This window comes from Trachemys scripta, chromosome 15, assembly GCF_013100865.1.
Source record: "Trachemys scripta elegans isolate TJP31775 chromosome 15, CAS_Tse_1.0, whole genome shotgun sequence".
Lineage (NCBI taxonomy): Eukaryota > Metazoa > Chordata > Testudines > Emydidae > Trachemys > Trachemys scripta.
The window spans coordinates 21,286,658-21,310,323 of record NC_048312.1 but is presented as its reverse complement, the minus strand read 5'-3'; the positions used below and the strand labels follow the sequence as shown (position 1 = coordinate 21,310,323).

The following is a 23,666-nucleotide window of genomic DNA, read 5'->3' as shown; positions in this document are numbered from 1 at the left end:
TTGATGCAATTTCAAATGTAATCTCTGAAGAAACATGTTATCCTCAACCATCCACCAACTTGCCACTTCTGCTCTTCAACAGTGGCCCTGGACTAGAACAGGTCAGACTCAAGTACATTGGAAAAGTTGTGTGTGTCGTTGACATAGAGACTGCCCAAATTAATATTCAGCTTTGGTTTTCCTACATCCTGTTGGACAGTCAGGTAAATTGAGATTGCAGACAAAAAAAAAAAAAAACACTCAGAATTTGGGTTGGTAGGGGATTCTAGAAGGTCATCAGTTTTCTCTCCCTGAATTGTAGCAGGACTGATTTATTTCTAACATACCTGTGTCTACTTGAGTTATTCAAGGCTAGACTGTAAGGGGAATTCCATCTCCTACCTTGGCAATTCATTCCATTGCTGCTTCTAAAGTTTTTCATATTTTTCCTAAATATTACTTGGAGTAGTTCAAATCCATTACTCCTAGTTCTTTCTTTTCTGATTGATGAAAATTGATCTTTGTCCTCTGTAACATCCTATTTGTTTGGAGACAGCCATGTACCTCCTCATTCTTCTATCCAGACAACATACCCAGCTCTCAACCTTGGCTTATGGAGAAACTGAGTACCAAGACCATCTAACTAGGAAAAGACTAACTGGGCAAGTAGAGAGAATGGACAGAAGAGGAAAGATATTTATTGGAATGGTGATGCTACAGTGCTGGACACATGCCTTAGAAGTAGCAGATCCCAGTATCACCATCCATTTAAGAGAGACATCTCACCTTTTTGGTCTGGGGAGTCCCATGGGGGTGAGGTTAGGATCTGGCTTGGGAACAGTTTTCCGGATCCGGATCTGAGAAACTCTCTTTGGCCTCTTCTCTGGCTCAGCCTTTTGGACAAAGAGAAAGAAATATAAAATAAAGGAGCAATTGCTTACCTATCAGCAGTGTTCTCTTCCACTTGGGGTCTCCATTTTAAGTGTGTGTAAGTAAAACATTGTTTGTATGAAGCTAAGGCAGGCTACATATCAGGGAAATTTTGTAGTATAACACTTTTTTGGCAACAAAATTTACATGCTCCAGGCAATACAAATGTATATCTATTTTTACTATAATGTATGAAACATCAAGCCATTCAGCAAGGAGAGTGACAGAGTGATGTAGCTTCACCACTGAGTTTCTTTATATCAAAACTGGATGTTTTTCTTGAAGAAATGCTCCATTTCCACCACAGGTTATTGGGCTTGATGCAGGAATCACGGGGACAAATTCTATGACTTAGGACATCAGACTAGATGGTTACAGAGGTCCCATTTGGCTTTAAAAAAAAATCAAATCAATGAATCTTGCTAGTGTTTGACAGTGGCTTTCTGGGAAAGGTAAGGAGGAAAGCAGTCTTCCAGAATTCTCTTCTCCTCATAGGCCCTCTCTATCCCTTTATGTTTTGCTTACCTCTTTCTGCTTCAGCAACAGCTACTCTCCATTAACGCAGAAGTAGCACAGACCAGAGAAATGCAAGGAGCTATAGTGATCCAGGTCTTGTGTGCCTGGGGAATGAGGTCCAAGCTCAGACCTAAACCCTAATCCTTGTCTAGTTGCAGTGCAACACTAGATTTCTAGGTTAACAAAGCCACCATTTTACTGTATGCACAAACACTGGCTGTCTGCCTACTTCCACTAATGAAGACAAGAAGCCACTCACTTTTTTCAGTTTGGTGGCGCTCTGGGATGTGGGACACAGTGGGAGAGAAGCATCGAGTTCATCAAAAGGATGGACCTGTAATTCAGGTACTGAAAGCCTGAGTGGAGAGATTGCCGATTCCGGAAACGTGCAAGACTTTGGTAGCAAATCACAGAGTGAACGTTCCAGCCTATAAATTTGAGGAGGGGAAAAAGACAAAAAAAAAAAAGAGAAAGGGGGATGAAGAAGAAAGGATATTTAGATTAATGCTGGATTTTTATTGTGACGGCATTCTAGAATCTAGGACATATTATAAATTAGAACCTTGACTGGATTGCTGTAACTGTTTTCTTTGTTCACTAGATGTATTTAAAAGGAGATTGGTCTCCCACATAAGCACCAAAGATACATGAGAGTAAATACCAGTGTTTGAAGTCCAGCTCTTGAACAAGATAAAGTATCTGGGGTGAAAAAATGGACCACAATAATGTCATGTATCTTCATGACAAGCAGCACAGAAGGGCTTAAAGATTATCTACATTTGCTACATCCAGTCATCTGTTGTGTGTATATATGAAAAACACACCCATTCAGAATCGGTGTTACACTTAGGTTTTGGCAGACAAACCCTTAAAGAGATCTACCAAAACCTGAAAAGCCACACTGCCAGGATGTGGAGAAACTCACATTCCCACCATATGTAACAAATATTACAGGGTAAGACTCTTACCTTATCTCAGCACTCGTGGTCCTTGCAGCTTCTGTTCCCTGGACAGTCATGTGTGGTAACATGGCATAACTAGTTCAAAAAGAACAAAAAACAAACAAAAAGACAGCTAAATTAGGACTACACCATAAAAGGGGAGGAAAGACTTCATCAGTATAATCTAGACTCCAAGGAAGCAAAGAAATGTCAGACATGTCAAATGACCCTCTCTCTACCACACCCCATCCCCCAAAAAACCCGACATGACAGCAACCTACATTTGTCATTAGTGTCTAAGATTCATTGACAAATTATCCAGGAGGGAAATACTTCTATTTTCACTTCTTAACCAAAAAGTATGATGAAGAAACTCAGAAAATTTCAGAAGGGGAGAAAGCTTGTTTTAGTACGAAAGCTGGAGGTGTTTTCAAGAGAGCCTGGGTTCTCCGTTCCAAGCTGGTTTTGTTTGTTTGTTTGTTTGAAAGGTAAATTTAAAGTAACAAAAAAATAAGCCCTGACAGACTTGCCTGCCAAACAAAAGGAGCATGGTAGCCAAACAAGTATGCTCAAGGACTTCCACAAGATTAACTCCATATCCCCTCTAACTCCTGTTGGAATGCTCTTAATTGATGGGAATATCCAAGTCTTTTCTATAAAGACTACTGGCTACACAGATCTATAGGAAGAAGACCTACACAGCAGTTTTGGATCTTCTAACACTAAGCTTCTATTTTTTGTATGTGCACTATTAGCATCACACACACAAGAAAAATTAAATAACTCCGTAATCTAGAACTGCCTTGACTTCATTTGTTAAGATTAAGGTCATGTCTACACTACAAAATTAAGTCAATCTAACCTAAATTGGCATACAGCCGCCACAGTAATTACATCACTTCTGCATGTTTACGCTTTGCTCCTTGTGTCGGTGGTGTGTCTCCTCACCAGGGGTGACTGTATTAATTGTACTGTTAGTGTGGGGCACTGTGGGACAGCTCCTGAAAGCCAAAGTAAGCAACGCAGTGTCAGTGTAGACACACACTGACACTGCGTTAACCTAAGCGCATTAACTGTGACTCTACACTGCTAGTGGAGGTGGAGTTATTAAGTCAGCAAGCAGAGCAGTTACGTTGGCAGGAGCAAAATTTAGTTGTAGACACTTCCATAGTTAGGTTGACATGACTTCCATCAAATTAACTCTGTACTGTACACCAGACCCAAGTCCCTTATCTGTTCTCTCCATTTGCCTATAGCTAAATACATTCAACCCTACTAAACTTAGAAAGCTTTAAACTTTGTTTTCCATGTATCCCAATCTGTCTGTTAAGGAGCGTATATACTTTTGCTGTAGATTGCAGACAGCATGGCAGTAGTAGGCATGAACGACACTTACATAGATACCCAATGAATTTATTTACCACATTTATCATTAAGTGCCACATGTACAGTGCTTCCTCTCCACCAGTATTCTAGTCACTACTAGTCTGTCAGTGCTAGAATTTGAACTGGTATGTGCATGGAAGTCTCACCTGTTGGTAACAAAATATTCTGCTTTATGCAGTAAAAATGCAGGTAAGAATGATGAAAACATTCCACTCCTCTAAAAAGTTTAGTCTCAGAAAGGCAGTAATGTGGAAAAAGGTTTTGCTTAAAATAAAAATTCTGATCAATATCTGGTAGCAACAGCTTTACAGGAAGGAAAAACTATTCCAGTGTTCACTGCCTTCTCAGTTATGAAAAAGCCAAAGCTAAGTGAAAGAATCCAACTGGAAGGGAACTTTCTCATCACAAGAAAAGGTCCATGTGAAGCTGAGGACTGCTATGATTGATAGTGTCAAACTCTGCTGACACTCGTACATGTCAAATCCTTTCCTGATATTCACCCATCCTCATCAGAATAGCTTAATAAATTTTTTATCCTATTAAATGTGGGCAAGGAGATGGTTACTTGACCTTGGCATATATTGCAGCAAATATATTTCTCCATAAAGCAGCAGCAATTCCTTTATGAAAGATTGTTTGAGTACAAGAATCAGTCCCCCTCGCCCTTCTGCCTAATTTAGAGATTACACCCCTTTTTTTAAAAAAAATGAACAGCTTACTAGTTTACCCAAATATTTATAACGTTTTGCATTTTTAAATTTTTTAAATTATATTTCAGTTTCTGTTTTAAACATTTCAGCTGGCTTTTCTTCCCACATTGTCTTATGACCAAATCCTTCAAAATGTCACTTTTGTTGTCTATTTTAAAAGCAGAATTTGCTCAGTGCTCTACTTGAGAGTTCATTGAGTATCACCCTTTCCAGCTATTATAGCATGCTCCAATAACTTCTCTTTAAAGAAGCTGTGAGTGGAACAGAAGAGTCAACCACAATTTCTTCTCACTTTAAGAGTGTAACATTTCTTGAACTGAATTTTAGGGACAGCATACTGCATTTCAGTCTCTTGTTATCTGACCAGAGAAGTACTTAGATTTGATTTGGCTTCTCTCCATTAGTAATAAAGAACATTTCACAGTGATTTTTTAAAATTGGCCTTTAGATGCAGGGATTAAATCTTCACTTATGTTAACTGACTGAAAGACAGTCTGACTTGGGTGGGAAAAAGAGTGGGAAGAAAGACTGATGCCCATAAAACTAGCTTATCAAGTGGTGCATTCAGCATTAGCTTCCCATGCCAAGTGCTATATCTCTCAACTCAAGAGACTAAAAACTCACCCGATACACAGATGTAAATTTTTCAAAAGGGTTTACATTTTTCTTACGATTAGTGGTGATGATTAAGAATTACCAACTCTGTTCAGTTCTCAAACTGTAGCTGGACCTGGTCACTCCAACACAGTTAAGAATCGATATTATACAAAGCTGTACATGAAATATTGCTTCACAAAGTCTGGCAGAGAGATCACAGCTCCACAGGATGATTGATTATAAAGTTGGTTCCATAGGACACTATTTAGCTCCATTCTTTTATTCCCTAGGAGTTTTATTTAAAAAGTTCCAAAGCTTATGCTTTACACTTGAACTAGTATAGAAGGTTTTGTCAAGACCTTGGTAGACCAAGAGAATTTACATCAGTAGATTGAATACTTGATTAGCTCTGGCCAGCAAGGGCCGCTTTAAATCTCAGGGGTCTCAGATCACAGATAGTGAAATGTATGTAGTTAGTTATCTGGTAAAATTTTTGCCTACACCAAAGAGGGACACAGAGAAGCCAGGTTCAACGTTTCTTTAGAGATCACAGTGGTAGGCAAGAGAATTCATCAGCTTATCTATTTTAATTTATAGGCTTTTCTATAGTTCTCATAATTGTAGTATTTGAGTACCTCTCAAACAGCCCACCCCTGTGAAGTTAGGCAGCAGAATTATCCTATATTATAGATGGGACAACTAAGGCACAGAAAGGTCAAGCAGGAAGCTTGCAGCATCTGCAGAGCCAGTGGTCCCATCTCTCTCCATTCCCCATGTAATGCCTTAACAAGTCCACCCTTCGTCTCATGCAATTAGCAGCAAAAAAACAAACAAACAGTCTTTATTCCTCTCTCACTCCTATTTAGTTTGATAAAAAGGCCAAAATTCATCAGTGATCTCACTGGAGCTGCACTTATTTATGCTAACAGTGCATCTTGCAGAACGGTGAACAGGAATAGTTATACAGAACAAGTTACAATTAAAATCAATGTAGAACAGTTCATTAGAATGCAATTAAAAGTTTAAACTGAGTGCACCACAATTATTCCTCTCTGTTCAGATTTGGAATTTGCATAGCCACATAAGCCCATCTTGTCACGGCTCGAGCTAGACTGGTAGCTCAGGTGTCTGAAAAACTTTCCTACCTCAAAAATCCAGTGGCTCTGCAGTCATTTAGAACAGAGTTAGTGAAGTAGCTCATCTTTCTGTAATATATATTCTGGTGCATGGTGTATATGTATTGCAGGGAGGGAGAAGAAGAGTTAGCGGTTCTGCCAGAAGAGGAGATTATTAAAGAAACCAATGAAAATGTACTCAAATTCAGATAACAGAGACGGTTCTGTATGGAAGTGTCTTCTATTGAGCCATTTCCTGAGTGGAGTGTGCAAGGTTAAACAGGAAGTACCGGAAACTGACCCTCTACTCCAACCTCTAATACCCTTCTCCCTCCCCAAAAGCTGCAACTATATACACTATGTATTTATTCTCAGAAAGAAGTTGATGGATTTTACCTGTTCTCGATGCCCAGACTTGGCTGCCACTTGCAGTGATTGGGATGGAGAGGAGTGAATTCGGAGGGACAGGCGGAAGGACCATGCTGGCTCCATATGGAAAGTACCCTGCCCAGTGAGTAGGGCAATGAAGAGAAGAGGTCATCTGATACGGAAGTTGGAGACCTTAACCCTTTCAAGCCCTGTGTGAATTGTGACATAAACAGTCTCTGGACAGTAGGAATTCGACTGGTTACATTTCTTCTTCTTGTCCAGATCCTGTAACATCCAGGGGAAGAAAGAGCTAACACTGTGTGAAGGCCAAGCAGGGAGCACCCTGTTCTTCTTTTAGGTATGGGACTTCTCCTAATGTCATGACTAGGGATTACGGCCTCTGGGGTTGTTAGAGAGAGAGCAGAAAATTGCAGCTCCTTACGGAGATTAGCGTCTTCCCTGAAAGCTGATGCACCTGAGCAGCTTTGGGACAGGAGGAAAGAAAAGGTCCATTTTGAAGGCTGTGACGGATGTAATGGTGCCTCTCCTAAAGCTGGTATATCAGGTACACACTGTTGGGACGTAATCCCCCTGAGGTTTATCAAAGAATCAGAGTCCAATTTGATGTGAAAAGAAACTGGGGAAATGGGGGTATTGAAGACTGATGATGGAATGTTACTACTCCAGTCTAAAATGTGTATTTTGGCGGAGTCTACAGGATAAAGTGCCAACGGCTGAAAGTTGAACATCTTGGTGCACAAGCCATCAGCCTGGTGAGAGTTTAACTTCATGTTAATGCATGAAAAAACTTCCAGTAGCTTTTTAGTTCTAAGTTGGCTGAACCTTTCAACCACTGGATGGTCAGAGGAACATTGCAGAGTCTTTAACCTGTGGATGCTTTTGGGTGGGGCTAGTAGTTTACTGGCCATAGTAGACAGCCTGCTTAACAGTTTTGGTTCTTTGGTACATTTACTAAGTTTCAAGCTGTTCAACAAACTGCACCTATTGGCTCTCTGCTTTGACATGTGGTCCAGTCTCATGGCTATTTCTGCTTCCATTACTGATGGATTACATGCAAAATATACAGAGCTGAGGAGTTTGTGTTCTTGCGTAGGAACAGTTCCAGGGGAATTCCCTATAAAAGCTGAGCTTTTAACTTTACTTTTTCTTACAGTTTTGAGCTCATCTGGTGTGGGAACCTTCCTTCGTGGCTGCTTCTTTAGTGAAAAAAGTCCTCTTAGTTTGTGTGTACTTCCAAAGGCACCATGGATTTCATCATCCCCAGCAAAGCTTTTAGCTTGTGGTTCAGAGAGAGAAACAGGAATGAAAGGGGTATTATCTGCTGACAATTCAATGTGGGTCCCTAAATGAAAGCTCAGGCTTTCCACTTCGGAGTCCATAGTCTTCATATGCTCTGAATTATCATCACCATCCTTGGAAATCTTTGGCCTTTTGGCTTCTTGTAAAGTGCTATATACTTGTTTATTGTCACTATCATTTATACTGCTCATGACAGCGAAGAGCTGCTCTCTAGGACCTTCAGTCTTCATGACACTTGAAGATGTCATCAATTCATTTGAAGAACTATCTAAAGGCTCACTATCAAACACCACGCTCTCCTGCAATGGGATTTTTGCTTTCTGTGTGTCTTTTGACTCCTTTATTTGCTGTGCCAGCCCCTCACGGAGTAGGATGTTTTGAGATGGAGGTACTTCAGTCTCCTCACACATCTTTCGCTTAAGAGTTTGACATTCACCTACTTTGACCAATCTCTCCGCATCAGACACCTCATTTTCTGCACTGATTGAGTCATGTGGCGTCTTTATTTGGTCTCCTATAACCTCCTTCCTGTTGTCTTTGCTCTGTGAACTTAATTCATAAGGCAGACGCACTTCACTGCAATCGAGACATTTTAAAGGTGTTTCTGTGTCGTTTTTTGACGGCTTATTACATATTGTGTTATAATGGATTTCTGACGTTTCTTTGTTAACTAAGTCTTTAGATTGCAAATAATTGTCTACGATTTCTGAAAGCAACTTGACATCTCCTAATTCTGAGTGATCTTTAACGCAAGTTTTTCCTTTATCTGAAATGTTATTCAAACTACATTCGGGGATCTGTTCAGTAGAGTAGGCTTGTGAAGGCTTTTCATAAGGCTCAGCCTTCAGAGGCACACAGCTTCTAACTTTGTCACCAGAAAATGTCAAGTCTTCTAGCAAAACTCCTAAATAATTTTTATGGTCAAAAATGGAATGCATTGGCATCTTTATTTTTTCTGCAGTTACTGCACTTTGCCTCTGGTCTTTTACAGATGGTCTTTTAAACTTCTGTACACAATCAATACTGTCTGATGAAATTACATCCATCTCTTTTACAATTGGCTCACTATCCCCTGCACTTACAGACCTCTCCTTGCTGTGAGCATGAGAAGCCCTACACACTTCTAATTTAACTGCATCGTTTGGGGAGCTAATTGCTTTTTCTCTCTCTTCAGATGTGCTGTAGTTGCCATCAGCTCTTCTCTCAAATGACTCTATCAGCTCAAGAGGTTCTATAGCAGAATAGTCATTACAAAGAGCATTTGCTGAAGATGACTCCTGGTCAACTATCTGTGCATTCTCTGATGATGCAGGCAGCTCATCTTTTTGAGGCAGGCAGATTTCCGAGTTCTGAGCCAAAGGTGTTTTTGAAGTTATACCTTTCAAACTGGAAAGCTCTTGGTTTGCACAGAACTCTTCAGACTGCACTGGATTCACTCTCTCTGGACCATCAGCAACTGTAAAAGTCACAAGTTCTGGCTGAGGACAAGCTTTCTTGCTTTCTATGATTCTATGATTTACTGAAGAATCCAACAGTAAGCATGTTTCATTTCTGATCTCTGGAACGAGAGTCATATCTTCTGGTGCACCTGAAAGACTCTTGCAGGCTGACTGTGAGACAGAAAAGGATTCAACAATGGTCTTAATTTTACCTTCCGGGCCCATAACCAAGCTGCCCATGTTCAATAATGCAGAAAGTTTGGTATTTTCTGCCAATATTGTATGTTCTTTTTGATCTTCCTTTGCACTACTGATAGAGTCTGTGTATTCTGAATGGTCCGCATTTACCAGACTTTTGGTAGAACTATAACCCACCATACTTCCTTTGAAAGTTCCATGATCTTCCCTTGTACTGCTACCTACATTATCATATTCTTTTAATTCTACTTTCTCCCCTTCCGATAGATCACTGATGGAATCTGTGTATTCTGAACACTCTGTATCTACCATACTATTGGAAGAGTTATCCACCATTACGTTTTTGAAAGTTCCTTGAAAACTCTTCTCTCTTAGAGACTCATGAACCAATGGAGTTGTGTCTTCATCTTTCTTTAGAGTTAATGGTTCATTTTCCTTGAAGCGGAGAGATCTTTTAGGTTCATCCACTGAACTTGTCATAGTTTGTACACCAGTGTTCGATATTTGCTTATTTGAGATGTTTAAGTCATACTGTTGGAACTCTAGAACTTCATCGGCTACTCGGGTTTCATTTTGCTTGTATGAAACTGGCCCATTAAGCTCACTTTGACATGAGAGATATTGATTTTCCACCTGACAAATGGTCTCATTTGGTTGCTTTGAATGTTTAAAACCCGACAATTCTAAGTCAAAGGATTCGTCCAAATGTTTTTCATGACTTGGGATGCCGGAGTCTGTATCACTCTTTGAAGTAGTGCCTTTGGAAAGATTGTATTCACAAGGTATCACAGTCTTCTTGTACATCTTTAGTTCTCCCTCTCCCAGGACTACTGTTGTGTTGCCAAGTTCAAGATGGATACCAAATATGTTTTTTTTCAAATCTCTGTTGACTGACTGTTCACTAGTCTCATTTTGGTGACTGCTTTTATGAGCCTTTACACTATCCACAGTTTCTATTCTATCAATTTCATCTTTCTGTAATTCATAAGAGTTAATTTGTCCTTGTCCCTTATCTGTATCAGAAGTTCTCTCTCTGGTGCCAGAATCTAGCCTTTCCTCTGTTATTTCACTATGGCCATCATAGAGTTTCGAGCTTTCTACTTCGACATTTGTATTTGAAATCTCCACTTCTGACAATCTAGTAGTGGACTTATCTGGAGTGCAAGCTGAATGCAATAGCTTTTCTGCTGTGGAAGTATGACTTGCCATATACTGAAACATATTGCTGCAATTCCAACTATCTTCACAAGGAACAGATTCACATGCTACATGAGTGTTCTCCTCGGGAGGGTTGACTGCCTTTTTATCATTATGTATAAGGCAGTCTCCTGTTTCCAAGCCACTGACTTCTTCAGTCTTCAATTTAGCCTGCGCTTTAAAGGAATCCTTGTTCAGTGTAGCATTATCCAAGCTGGCACTATCTGATAAGATGAAGCAGGTCTTGACAGCTGAACAGTGGTCTTTTATACACTGGTCATTATGAGTACATATGTCACTTTCTTCATTTTCTATATCCATGACCATCTTCTCTGTATCCCCCAGTGCAGAGTGCATGCTCTTCTGGGAACCTTTACTTGCTACATTAGAAGTACTGAAACTCCTGTGATTTAGTAAAGACAATTCTTCCTTTTTATGAAGCAGAAGGCCCACATGCTGTGCCTCCACTTTTGCAGAAGAAATGATGGATTCTTTTTTAGACAGCCTGTCCAGGTACACATCTCTGTTTGAAACTGCATCAGCATTACAAGAAGAAAGTTCACTTATAACCCCGAGAGACACTCTTGATTTTTCTGCATCATGACTAAGAGCTTCACCTAGTGTGTAAGCAAAGTTAGCGTCTTTGCATGTAGGCAGGTTGACATTAACACTATTTGCTTCTGGAGCTTTACCAAAACTGTTGTTCAGATCTTCTACCACTGAACTGCTGTTGGTTTCCTTTTCAAACAGTTGTGCCTCAAGGGAAACTTCACCTACCTTGGAGCCATAGTCCAGAAAATCATGAACAGGGGAAGGAGAATTTGCATATTTATTGTAGATATTTTTAGAGCACGTATGCACGTCTCCAGTCTGAATACTGACAAGGTTTTTTGTGTCCACCACCAGAGTTCTATTTTCTTTTGTATGTTGTTTTACTACATCATTAATACATATTTGCCACTGGTCCCCATCCTTTTTCAAGTTATTAATTTCTGAAGGGATTCTTAAATCTCCTTTTGGAAACTCCTCAGTTGATGAAACAACAGAACTAGGAACTGGCGAATTAGAGCTCTCTGAATGAACATTTTCTTGAATATCATACCCACTATCCATGCCACAACTGTTCTTCATAGCAGTTTCTCTCTGGATTTCAGCAACTTTCCCATAACCATAGTTGTATGAATGATCAGTGCAACTATCCATTTCCAATTGTTCAGCCTCATCACTGGACATTTCTTCACTCTGCACTGGAGAGAGCTGTTCTTCCATCACAGGTTTGGAGATCCAGTTCTCTAGAAACTCAGTTCTTTGACTATCACCATCACAGCTTGGGCTTTCTATCTCTTCAGCAAGATACTCCTCCTGTTTTTCACAGATCTCAGTAGTGTTGTCTTCCAGTGGCATATTTCCAGATTCCAGACTACACAAACTTCTTAATGAACCACATAATGCTTCAGAGCTTTCTTTTGAGAGAAGCATAACAACTTCAACACTACTTTTAGGTACAGGAACAGCACTGTTGTTATGAGGGCAGTTTTCTTCATCTTGCTGGTAAGTCTGGTAACTGGCAGGTGCTGCATTAGTTTCATTAACATGGCTTGATCTAGACAACTCTACTTCTCCAGTCTCTGAATCAAAAATAGCACAACCCATTGCGGTCAATGACATTGTAGTACAGGCTGTTAATCCTTTATATTCTCGCTTTTCTTGTGGATGTTCTTTTGTTGATCCAGTCTCCACAACTGTTAAAGGCGCTAAAGGAACTAAGGTGTTGGTTTCTGAAACCTCACCACTGGCCGTGATAGTGTCTATATCTGGGCATTCATTGTTCTCAGATGGAAGACCTTTACTCACTCTGTCATTCCTGTATCCTGCTTTACTAAATATCCTAGTCCCATCAGCCTTCATACCTTGTACTTCTTCAGTGGGCTTTGGCAGAATTTCAGGTGTCACCTGTACATTTGTTTGGTTTTCTTCTGCACAAGGAAAAATAAATAAATAAATAAAAAATCAGTACTGCACACTAAATTAAAAAAACCTTCCATTTGACTTTCTTCTCTACTTAATATACAATTACGAACAGCACACTTTTGCTAATTGATAATTAATCACTTTGACAAACCCCACCACCAGTTTACTTTAAAACAAGTCAAAATTCTATTTTAATCCTAACTAACCTATTTGCATGGATATTAAACATAACTGGTATGGATCCAATATTATCAATTTCCAGATCACTGTAATTCAAGAGTTCAGAGCCAGAGGTCATATGAGTTCTATCAAACTAGTGCTTATTTTCAGTAGCATTTTTCTATGATGAATAGCAAATTACAATATGTACAGATTTAGAAGAGTGGGAAGTAGACAAGATGTGTATTTAAATTATCTGGTGGGACAGAGTAAGCGGTTTCAAAACTGAATGAATTTATACTCTCTTAATTGTATTACAGGAGAGAAGATTAAAAAGTCTCCTCTTACTATAACTTTTGTACTGCCAACTACTGTTCTTATGCAGACAAGGAACTAGAGGAAGATATGCATGCACAGTTGAAATGAAATTTTGCAATGGAGCAACTGTTTCAAGAGCATTTTGTATTTTTATTCCCTTTCTCTCTTCCAATCTATCCAAATGTTACCAAGGTTAAAAGTAAGAAGCTTGAGTTGGAAGAGACCCATTAGATTGTCCAAGTCCATTTCAATACCGAAACAGTCTGATTACCTCTTCTTTTTCTTAAATCTCTTCACTAATGCCTCTTCTTTCTCTACAACAAAAGGAGTGCCTCAGCTTCACCTTCAAATATTTTAATAAATCTGTTTCCATGTGTATCTTCTTTTCTAACCACTTCCTTTAGTGCGTTCGCCCACACTTGGGTAAAAAGGATTTTCCTTTTAGTAGCCTCTACTTCTGTGACAACTAGCTTCCTTCAATTCATTTCATTTGTAAATTTTTCCTAGTTTGATATTTCTGGATTGGGAATCCATGCCCCTTTTATATAGGTGTTCAGCACGTTATCACTAAGATCACCAAAGATGTCTATGTGTATGGCTCCATGAACACACTTAGCATTCTATTTATTCTCTATCACTGCCTAATCCCTAAAGTGCCACCACATGCAGAACTCTTCCACCAAAGGAAGCATCCAATTAAGCTTGCAGGTCTATCTTATACAACTGGTAAACATATTGATAGAGGTTCAAGTGTGCCTTACAAATTCCATCAGACTGCACTGAGATGAACTGTATATTTTGAGTGCCCTTCTGACATCTACAGAGTATTGAACACAAGTGCTGTATTCCATACACATGTAGATGGTTACTTAGCCAAGATGTCCTGGGGAACCTTCTGGTGTCAGGATAGAGTGAAGTCTATTTTCTGTTGAATGCAGTGCACTATTAGTGCTGCAATGTGGGATTTTAAAGTCGATATTTTAGATGTATTGTCAAGCCCTGACTTAGGGACTTCAGAACATATCTTTGGCCTTGACTTGTACAGTACTGCATGATTGCACCTCCATTGGTCCTTGAACCCATGACCAGGCTCTAGAATACAGACTGTTGGGCAACTTCATGTGATGTATGTAAGGTGGTGTAGAAGGCCAGCCTTCCCTTCTCAATTACTTCCTTTCAAGTGTCATGCAGCTAAACTTCACTTTTCTGGTTCATGTTCAGAACTGGACTCCCAACTCCTGCAGGGAAAGAAGATGGGCAGATAGACCAATAGACTGATCATGTCAGAAGACCAAGGCTCTTTGGACACTAAGGAACAATCAGAATCACCTTGGCTTTGTATCATTTTGCAGAGTATGAATACAGGTGGCAAGACATACAGAAAGGATTTCAGCTATCTCTTGGACAGGATGTCAATTGCTGTACCCTTGTGGTTCCTTCTCCTGGAGGTGCCTTGTTGCTCAATCTTGACATGACTGGATCCAGCGAGAGTGCACCCAAAAACCTGACTTGAGATGGAGGCTCCACTTGCTTGAGTATATTAACTGTCTGCAAAGCCAGCTTACCAGGACAGTAGATTTTCATTTTATGAGTGCCTGTCATGGATCCTTCCTCCTTTTGTACTGATTTCCTTTGTGTGTGCGCACCCCAGCTGTTCAGGTGCCATCTACAGTTATCAAAATGCTGCTCTGGCTCAGTAATCCTGTGACCAGCTAGATACATATTGTTCTTTAGCCATTAGCACAGAGACTTAGCCATCTTTCCTGGAACGTAGGTGCAACAGGTTGATAAATTGGTAAAATTGCCAGAGCAATTAGAGAAGAAAACTGATAATTTCACATGTAGAGTCTTGCCCAACAGCATGACACTTGGGAACAACAGTCCTTGGCTTTTTTGTAGTTAGGGACCTCTTTGGCTGTGTGTTTAGCATCCAAGCTCTTTCCTCTGCAGAGAGCTCTTTGTGGGTCTTGCTATCAATTCACACTCTACAGTGAAAGATCAACTTTTCCGGCATCTACCGATTGTTGTACTGACTTATGACAATACTGTTCTTATCTAAATATTGAGCTGCATACAGGCTATCCATTTCCACTTATTCTCTGTGAGGGCACGCTTAGATATAAGCAAATCATCCAGCAAGGAGTAGACATAGATCTCACCTTGTTTGAGAAAGTTTACTGACGTTACAAAGTTCTTTCATAAAACTTATGTATATTGTGAGGTGAGAGTGTATTAGAAATGACAGCTACTGTAAGGAAAGCATCCTCTTATAAGACAGTGTTATAAAGATGTATAATCATATCATGTCTCAGCTTGATTGACAACAGCGTATCACCTTAGAACAGTGGTTCCCAAACTTGTTCCGCTGCTTGTGCAGGGAAAGCCCCTGACGGACCAGGCCAGGCTGGTTTGTTTACCTGCCGTGTCCACAGGTTCATCGGACACAGTGGCCGCCGCTTCCAGCAGCACCCATTGGCCTGGAGCAGCGAACCGCGGCTACTGGGAGCCATGATCGGCCAAACCTGCAGACGCGGCAGGTAAACAAACCAGCCTGGTCAGCTAGGGGCTTTCCCTGCACAAGCGGTGGAACAAGTTTGGGAACCACTGCCTTAGAAGATAACCAAAAGAGTGAACCTAAGCATTTCCCTCTTGAATCCCAGCTCTCTCACACATCAGGAACTTTGGCCTACATTTTCAAAAGTGACAAGTGATTTTGTGTAGCCAACTTCAGACAGCTTAAGGCACCTGATTTTTCAGAAAGTAAATGCTCAATATTACTTAAAATCTGGTCTTCTTTAAGATAAATTGGGACACCCAAATGTTGAGGCAATATAAAAGTTACAAGCCTCTTTGGAAAAAGTTAGGCATTTAGGTCTGATACTGCCCTGCATCCTTCTGAGCCTTTGAGAACCAGGAAGGGAGTAAGGACCTAGGCCCATCTCCACTCTCCAAACTTCCTCTGGTTCCCAAATCTAGACTGAAGGGTTGCTGCCTCCATTTTTTTTTTTTTTTTTAAACAGAGAAGAGGTAATTCAATAAAGGAAGATCATAAATCTGCATGTGGGAGTCAATAACTATCACATAGCCTTGATGTGCTAGGTTGAGTACCCATTTGTCCAATCTAGTTGGGATTCTATCTTTGCTAACTTTGTGCAACCTGCTTACTAGGTAGGGCTCTAGTCCAGTGGTTCTCAAAGCCGATCCGCCGCTTGTTCAGGGAAAGCCCCTGGCGAGCTGGGCCATTTTGTTTACCTGCTGCACCCGCAGGTTCGGCTGATCGCGGCTCCCACTGGCCGCGGTTCACCACTCCAGGCCAATGGGGGTTGCGGGAAGTGGCGCGGTCCGAGGAATGTGCTGGCCGCCCTTCCTGCAGCCCCCATTAGCCTGGAGTGGTGAACCGCGGCCAGTGGGAGCCACGATTGGTCGAGCCTGCAGGTGTGGCAGGTAAACAAACCGGCCCAGCCCACCAGGGGCTTTCCCTGAACAAGCGGCAGACCAGCTTTGAGAACCACTGCTCTAGTCTACTGTAAATCTATCTGGAGACCAAGCAGTCAGCAGGACAATACCAAGAGCTTTCTTTGGAAGTCACCCTTACATCATCCCTGTCAGGTTTTATTCCACTTTGCTTTAGCACTTTGGTTTACTCCCGTATTTCCCAAACAGCAGGCATGCAAGGCTTGGCTTGTGCTTCCTCTTATGCATCCTAGCGCTGGCCAAGGTCTTTCTGGACAACTCCTTGATAAACCATATCCACTCACCCTTAAAACAATCTTCCTCCTCAATACCTGAAGGACACTAATAGTTGGTTTGCCTGTATGTCAACCTTCAGTCACCTTATCCACATGACTGTAGGACATCATTTTAGATCCCACTGCTCTGTGAAAAAATATTAGGGTGTCTAATTAAGCAATTGCCAGGAAAGAAAAATTCCCCAATGGTGCTCCCTGGCTATCTGATTTCCTTACTTTTAAGGAAATTAGCTCAGACAGGGAAACTGTCCAAGCCAGTAATACCCTGGCAAAAGATGTAGAAGTTGCCATAATTTCTTCTCAGGGAAGAATCTCTTCCTAGGTGCATTAGATCCTTAGACTGCATCTACTTTGGCCTTAATCATATTCTCATTCAGTCGCAATGGAATCCTCTAAAGCTGCAAGCAGCAGAATATACAGCTCCAATGGAAAATATTTGGCTTCCTCACTCATTTTCTTCCACAAGAAGGCGGCTTCTCAGGAGTGTTCCAGGCCTGCTAGTATACTTCAGGGGAGACTCAAAACATTAAGACAAAAAGGCTTGTTCTCCTGAGACTTGGAGTCAGTCTGACAACTGTCTCTCTTCCCAAGAAGGGGATATGGAATTCTCCAACCTACACTTTTTTGGGGGGGGTGGGTTGAGGTGTGTGGGTGTTTTTCTGTAAAAATCTCCTTTGATAAGCTAGGTTCCAGACATTCACGGAATGATGATGGGGAGGAAGAGGGATTGATTTCTAGAAGATATGTTCTAATTCAAACAAACATTAATTCAGGGAAGTCCTATGGCCTGTGTTATACAGGAGGTCAGACTACATGATCACAATGGTCTCTTTTCTGGCCTTCCAGTTTATGAATCTGCGTTGCTTGGGCCTGCTCAGTCAAGATATTAGAGATTTGATTAGTTTCTCTAGGATCTGCTCATTCCCTTAATCTGAATGAAAAACAACTGATAGGAGAAGCTTCCAACACTTTCCTCAACACGAAGGGAGGACAAGAGGATTTTTGCCTCCTTTTGGGTAGAACATGTTCAATTTTGCTTCTGTCCTTTTAAGATATTACATTCTTAGCCCTTATGGCTGATGATAACCTTCTAAATGAACTGAACATAAGCCAATGCAATGCTGTCCTCTTTGTAGAGCAACCTGAAACAGCTCTGCAAAGTACTGAAGGGACACCACTATCTTGAAATTTAGTCATTTAAAAAAAAATTTAGAATAGTTTCACATACTATGGCTACTCCTGAGTCCACCTTACCATATATGGCTTTACCACCCCAGTCTCCTATTTTAAATCCTTGTTTGTTTGTGGAAGACAGAGAAAACTGATTGCACAGAGGACAGAAATTTAAGTTGTCAGTGACCAAATTCCCCATTAATATTGAACAGGTGGTTAAACCAAAAGAAAGTTTAACTGTAAACATTAAGTATTTCACTAATGATCACTTTAACAGAAACACTGATTTAATGTAATTGGCACCAGTGGTAGCTAGCTACTGGAATCATAGAAAAGTAGGGCTGGAGGAGACCTCGAGAAGTCATCAAGTCCAGCCCCCTGGAATGAGACATGAAGAGGAGTTTAAATCCCCAAAAGGTTGTCCCCTCCAGCTACAAAGGGAAGGATAAGAAAAGGAAGGAAACATTGTAACAATTATTTTAATGTACCATGTAATTTTGAAATTCTATGCAAATTGCTATGTTGAGACTATTAAGGCTGCACAGGTAAGTGCCTCAAAAGTTAGGACATATGGTCAAAATAGGACTTAGCCTTAACATTGCTTTCTTTTGCAGATGCATTACAATACAGTCTTTAATTACACAATCACATTTCTCAAAAATACAATTTTTTTGTAACTTTAGAAACAGATGTAGCATCTCGTGCTAGGTTTTCATTTTAATATGCTTTTCATTCTTTTATGCTCACATTTTCATTGCTACAATGGTGCAGCAACTCTTTACTGACTGAATTTCTACATGAAGAGTTCTCTTCTCTGTAATGTGCCTATTTTAGTAATTTAGGCCCCAATATTGCCAACGTCGATGCACATGGCTAAAGTTAAGCATGTGTGTTTGTACAATTGAAGCTTTAATCTCTATGTACTATATGTAGTCTCTTCAATAAGCTACAAAGTTTTCTTTTGTGAAATTAAATGGATGAGGCAGTTGGCTGTAAAACTATTTTATCTAGAAACGTATGTAGCTCATGCACGCCAAAAAAATTTCACCATTGCTTTAGCCTTTACTCTTAAATGTGGTATGCTACGTATGGAGGGTTTATTCCATACTTTTCATATAAGTGACTTTCATGGACTGTTTAGCATACATGTAGTACAAAATATTACAAGAAGCTACATGTGCTTAAGAAAAAAATTGTATATCAGAATTCAGAAATGGTACGTAATCAGATTGCATCACAATGTATATACACAAGGCATAGAATTAAAGGTTACACATACAACCTTAACTAAGTATTTCCTGACTTGAATGTTGAGCTACAAACAAAGTTTCCTTAACTGAATGGAATTTACTTTTGAAAAAGAGAAGACAAATCCAAGAGTTAGCAGACCCGCTGACTTAAAAAAATGGTAACAAGTAAATTCCATAATCTGGAAGCTATTTGGTTTAACACCACTAGATTCCTTTCCCAAGCATCTTCTGAGGCTTATATGATTGGGGCCCCTGTCTTGGTGCCATGCAAAATGTGCAGCAGCCCTCCTTAATCTCTTCATTGCACTCTTCCTTGTGCTAGTACATTAGCCATAAACATGTACAGCCATAAAAATGAAGCAGTTTTTCTAGCTGGCATTTTATGAATTTAATAAGACTCCTTGCTAAAATATACTGTGCAGCATGGAATTCTCAAACTATTTTCAAATCAAATCTCTTTGCACCAGAACACTCAAAGACACTTCTTAACGAGAGTTATTTCCACATCAAATTTCATTGTGTGTTTACTTCTGGTCATTTCAACAATAGTTTTGTTCAAAAGAGGTCACAAGTTTTGGAAAAGAATTTCAATTTCTTTATGCTCAAAAACATCTGAACAGTATTTGCTCAAACTTTTGAAGACTTTTTCCATACTTTCAGAAACCAAGACTGGAAAACTGGTCTCCAAGCAAACACAAGCTTGCTATGTTGCTTAAGGCTGGTCTTTTCTTGGTTTTGTTTTATGCTCAGGGTACGTCTACACTACCCGCCGGATCAGCGAGTAGTGATTGATCTATCGAGGATCGATTTATCGCGTCTCATCTAGATACAATAAATCGATACCCGAACGTGCTCCCCGTCGACTCCGGAACTCCACCGCTGCGAGAGGCGGAAGCGGAGTCGACGGGGGAGTGGCAGCCGTCGATAATGCGCTGTGAGGACGCGAAGTAAGTCAATCTAAGTTGATCTAAGATACGTCGACTTCAGCTACGCTATTCTCATAGCTGAAGTTGCGTATCTTGGATCGATTCCCCCTCTCCCCCAGTGTAGACCAGGCCTCAGTCTGAATGATAGTAATTCACAGAACAGCAACTGTAAACAGATACATCTGGTGCCACCAAATTACATGCAGGGACAGACCCAAATCTTCTATTTGAAATATTAGCTTTTAGTATGAAGTCAACAGAATCTGTGGTGACTGAGAACTCAAGATAGAACAGGATATTAGCCACAGCCAAGCAGGCCTGATTTGCAATAAACACAGGACTGAAATCAAAATATGGTTGTTCCAGAATCCTGGAGTTAAACAGAGTCACAATATACCTGCTTGCTGTGCAGAGAAAGAGAGAATAGCCACCAGATGCAGGCAAAGTGATCAAAGCATTTGTGGACAGAAGTGGATCATTAACAGGAGGACTAAGAATTAGGGCAGAAACCCCTCTCACTTTGGAAACTGCATATTCTAAAGCATTAGATGGTGACTGAGTCAGCCAATTATTGTTTCTTTTGCACATCTCTACCGTTAATATTTTCATGTAGTTTTGTATTACCTTATTTCTCAAAACAAACCAATAATTACTAACAAGAGCATTTGCACCGGAGTCAACAAGTATTTCAGACTAAGAACTTCCAAATATGGACTCTCTTCATCAGAGCATTTCAATCACAGCAGCACATGGCCAGGAGACAGCACAGGATAAGCTTTGCTATTGTTCTACACGAACAGGGCAGTAACTTCCACTACCAAAAAGAACAGAGGAGCTATCCCTGCAATCATTCACGCACTTCTGTGAATGAAAGAGGATCCTGAAGGAAAAAAGCTGAACAACTGAAATACACACCTTTACTCTTCAGAGGGCTTGCCATTTCAGTGCAGCAGATTCTTGAAAATTCTCCCCCACTTCGGTTTATCTGAGGCTTCTCCTGAAATAAAGGAACAAGTCACCACCATAGCAGCAACACCTGAGACTAACTGGTAATTATAGTTTTCAGAGACTATTCCTAGACTCCAGGGACGGTACCTGTTAAGCCAGTCCTAACTCTGGACGCAGTAAGCATTAGCATACCACATAATATGCTAGGCTTTTTTGGGAAATGAGGGAGAAAGTCATGCATACACCATAAGCACACTTACAAGTGTGGTAATACAGGCAAATAACTGAACTGTAAGCACTTAATAGGAGTAATTCTCCTTCCTTTCTGACCTACTGCCTCATCACATCTTTCCTCTTAAAAAAAATTTTTTTTAAATCCACTCACTGGAGAAGATACTGCATTAGTCTTTCCTATCCTCAGGAGGAGACAATTCCAGAGAATGTTTAAACTCAGCATCAGTAAAGCCTTGCCAAAGTAGCAACTAAAGCAGGAAGTGAATTTAAATACAATGGAAAGCGTCCCAATATGAAACAGAATGGTAATCCTTCATCAAACCCCAAACCAATTATTATAATCCCTCTCAGTGGAATCCCTTGTGCAGATGAAAAACGCACAAGAAAATATTACCCTCTTCACTGTACTACCTTAACTTCAGCATTTTCTGACTACTTTAATTATGCAAACTTACTATTGCATTAACAGTTTTTTGCATTATGTTTCCTAAATTTTGTTGAAGGATGAAGGGAAACACACAAGCACACACATTCTATAGGTACATTTCTTGTAATTACTATACTACTGTCTCTAAGAACTACACACTCCTTTAAATGGATCACTGAAATATGGACAGCAAGAAATTTGCATATAATAGAGGCACTGGTTTCCCCCTGTAATGGTTAGAAGGACTAGGGAGAAGAGTGGGGACCCATCTCTCTCTCAGGACAAGGAAGATTATCCCTAGGACTTGTTTCTCAGCCAAGAAAAGGGCTCTACAGAATTGCCTAAAGACCTAATTTTCCACCCAAGAGAGTGAATGAGCAGTCTGGAGACCCACTCTCCAGTCATCCATTTCAAAATTTTACACATTCTCAAGGCCCCACTACTTGGATGTTGGATATTTGAAATGGATGTATGATAATTGATCACTCACTCAAAATTAACAAAATTCTGAGAGAATAAGAAAGCTAGAATGGCTGACCAAGGATACAGCAGATCCAGGTGAAAGTCTATGGAACACACGTTCTTTCTGATCTAAACAGTAACTTCATTAGCACTCATATCTTTTTTCATCCTTGCCTGGCTCAAAAATAGATAAGGGGACTTAATTCAAACTTAAAAAACCACACACACACAAACTTTAGAAAAATATCTTATCTTTGACAACTGAGCAGTCATGAAAAACAATGTAATTAAAAAGGTGAATATTTTAAGGAAGTTATGAGCACGTGAAACAGGAGGTGTTAAGCCATTCTTCAACCTTGACTACAGCTTTTTGCTCTCCACCAAATACTGCAATAATAATTTGTGGTCAAACAGCAATATTAAGTGTCACATATTACTGTACATTTAAGAAGGCATTTGCTAATATGTTTAGTTTCTTTTAATGTACTTCAGTTAAGTAGTTTTCACCCAGATGCACATGAAAGTGAATTCATTAGTAAAAGCACTAGAATGTGAAGGCCCTAGAAATTTATTAGTAAAGGCACTAGAAAGGCCAACTATGCGTTCCTCAAAAAAATTATTAATGAACTATTATGCATTTCTACAACACTTTCCATATGGAGACCTCAAAGTGCTTTCAAACATTGTCTCAATACTGCTTATAATATTCCTTAGACTACTGGAAAGGAAAAAGACTAAGTGACTCATCCTAAGTGTCACAGTAAATAAGTTGCAAAGCTAAGAATAGAATCCAGGCCTTGTAATATTGTACCCCGGTTTTGAACAGCTAAATTGCAGTTTCCTTCTTAAAGCAACAGCAGTGTGACAATCATATTTATTAACTCCCCTGCAATAAACCCTCACCCTCAAAATTTTAAATGCAGACATGCTCCAGAACTCACAGGTGGATAAAAAGGAATGTTTAACAAAATATTTTAATATATTTATCTATAAAATGACTTATTCATGTACTAAACATTCATGTACTAAACATTCTCTAGTATATTTTGTAAAATAATGAAGTCTTAATCAATAGGAGCCTTAACTACAGCATTTTGCTATTTAAATCCTTGCTGAGAAATGACGAGAGAATTGCCTTTGTTTGTATGAATTATAAATGTATCCACATTAGCAAAGTATTATATTTAATTTGCAGTGATGGGTGAAGCTGATGGATGCAGAGTGAAGACTCTCGATGGAAGAAGCGTTTTCTATTTTGTCCCTTGGTGTAAGCTCTGGCTCGTGTGCACTCCAGCTTTAGCAGCTACTTGACATGTTGAAGCCCATGTCACTTGTCCAGAGAATAAATTTTC

The 23,666-nt window shown here is 40.0% G+C and overlaps 1 protein-coding gene across 5 annotated transcripts in view; it reads right to left on the bottom strand.

Annotated features, from left to right (window-relative positions):
* PRR14L (proline rich 14 like) overlaps positions 1-23,666 on the bottom strand; it is a 35,990-nt gene that overhangs the window by 6,584 nt on the left and 5,740 nt on the right. For all 5 annotated transcript variants that reach the window (XM_034790862.1, XM_034790864.1, XM_034790861.1 and 2 more), the window contains 5 exons: positions 21,159-21,240; positions 6,571-12,673; positions 2,394-2,462; positions 1,685-1,853; positions 766-872 (listed from right to left, as the gene is read on the bottom strand). In XM_034790862.1, the coding sequence (XP_034646753.1) occupies positions 766-872; positions 1,685-1,853; positions 2,394-2,462; positions 6,571-12,673; positions 21,159-21,240 (6,530 nt within the window). The remainder of the gene's footprint in view (positions 1-765; positions 873-1,684; positions 1,854-2,393; positions 2,463-6,570; positions 12,674-21,158; positions 21,241-23,666) is intronic.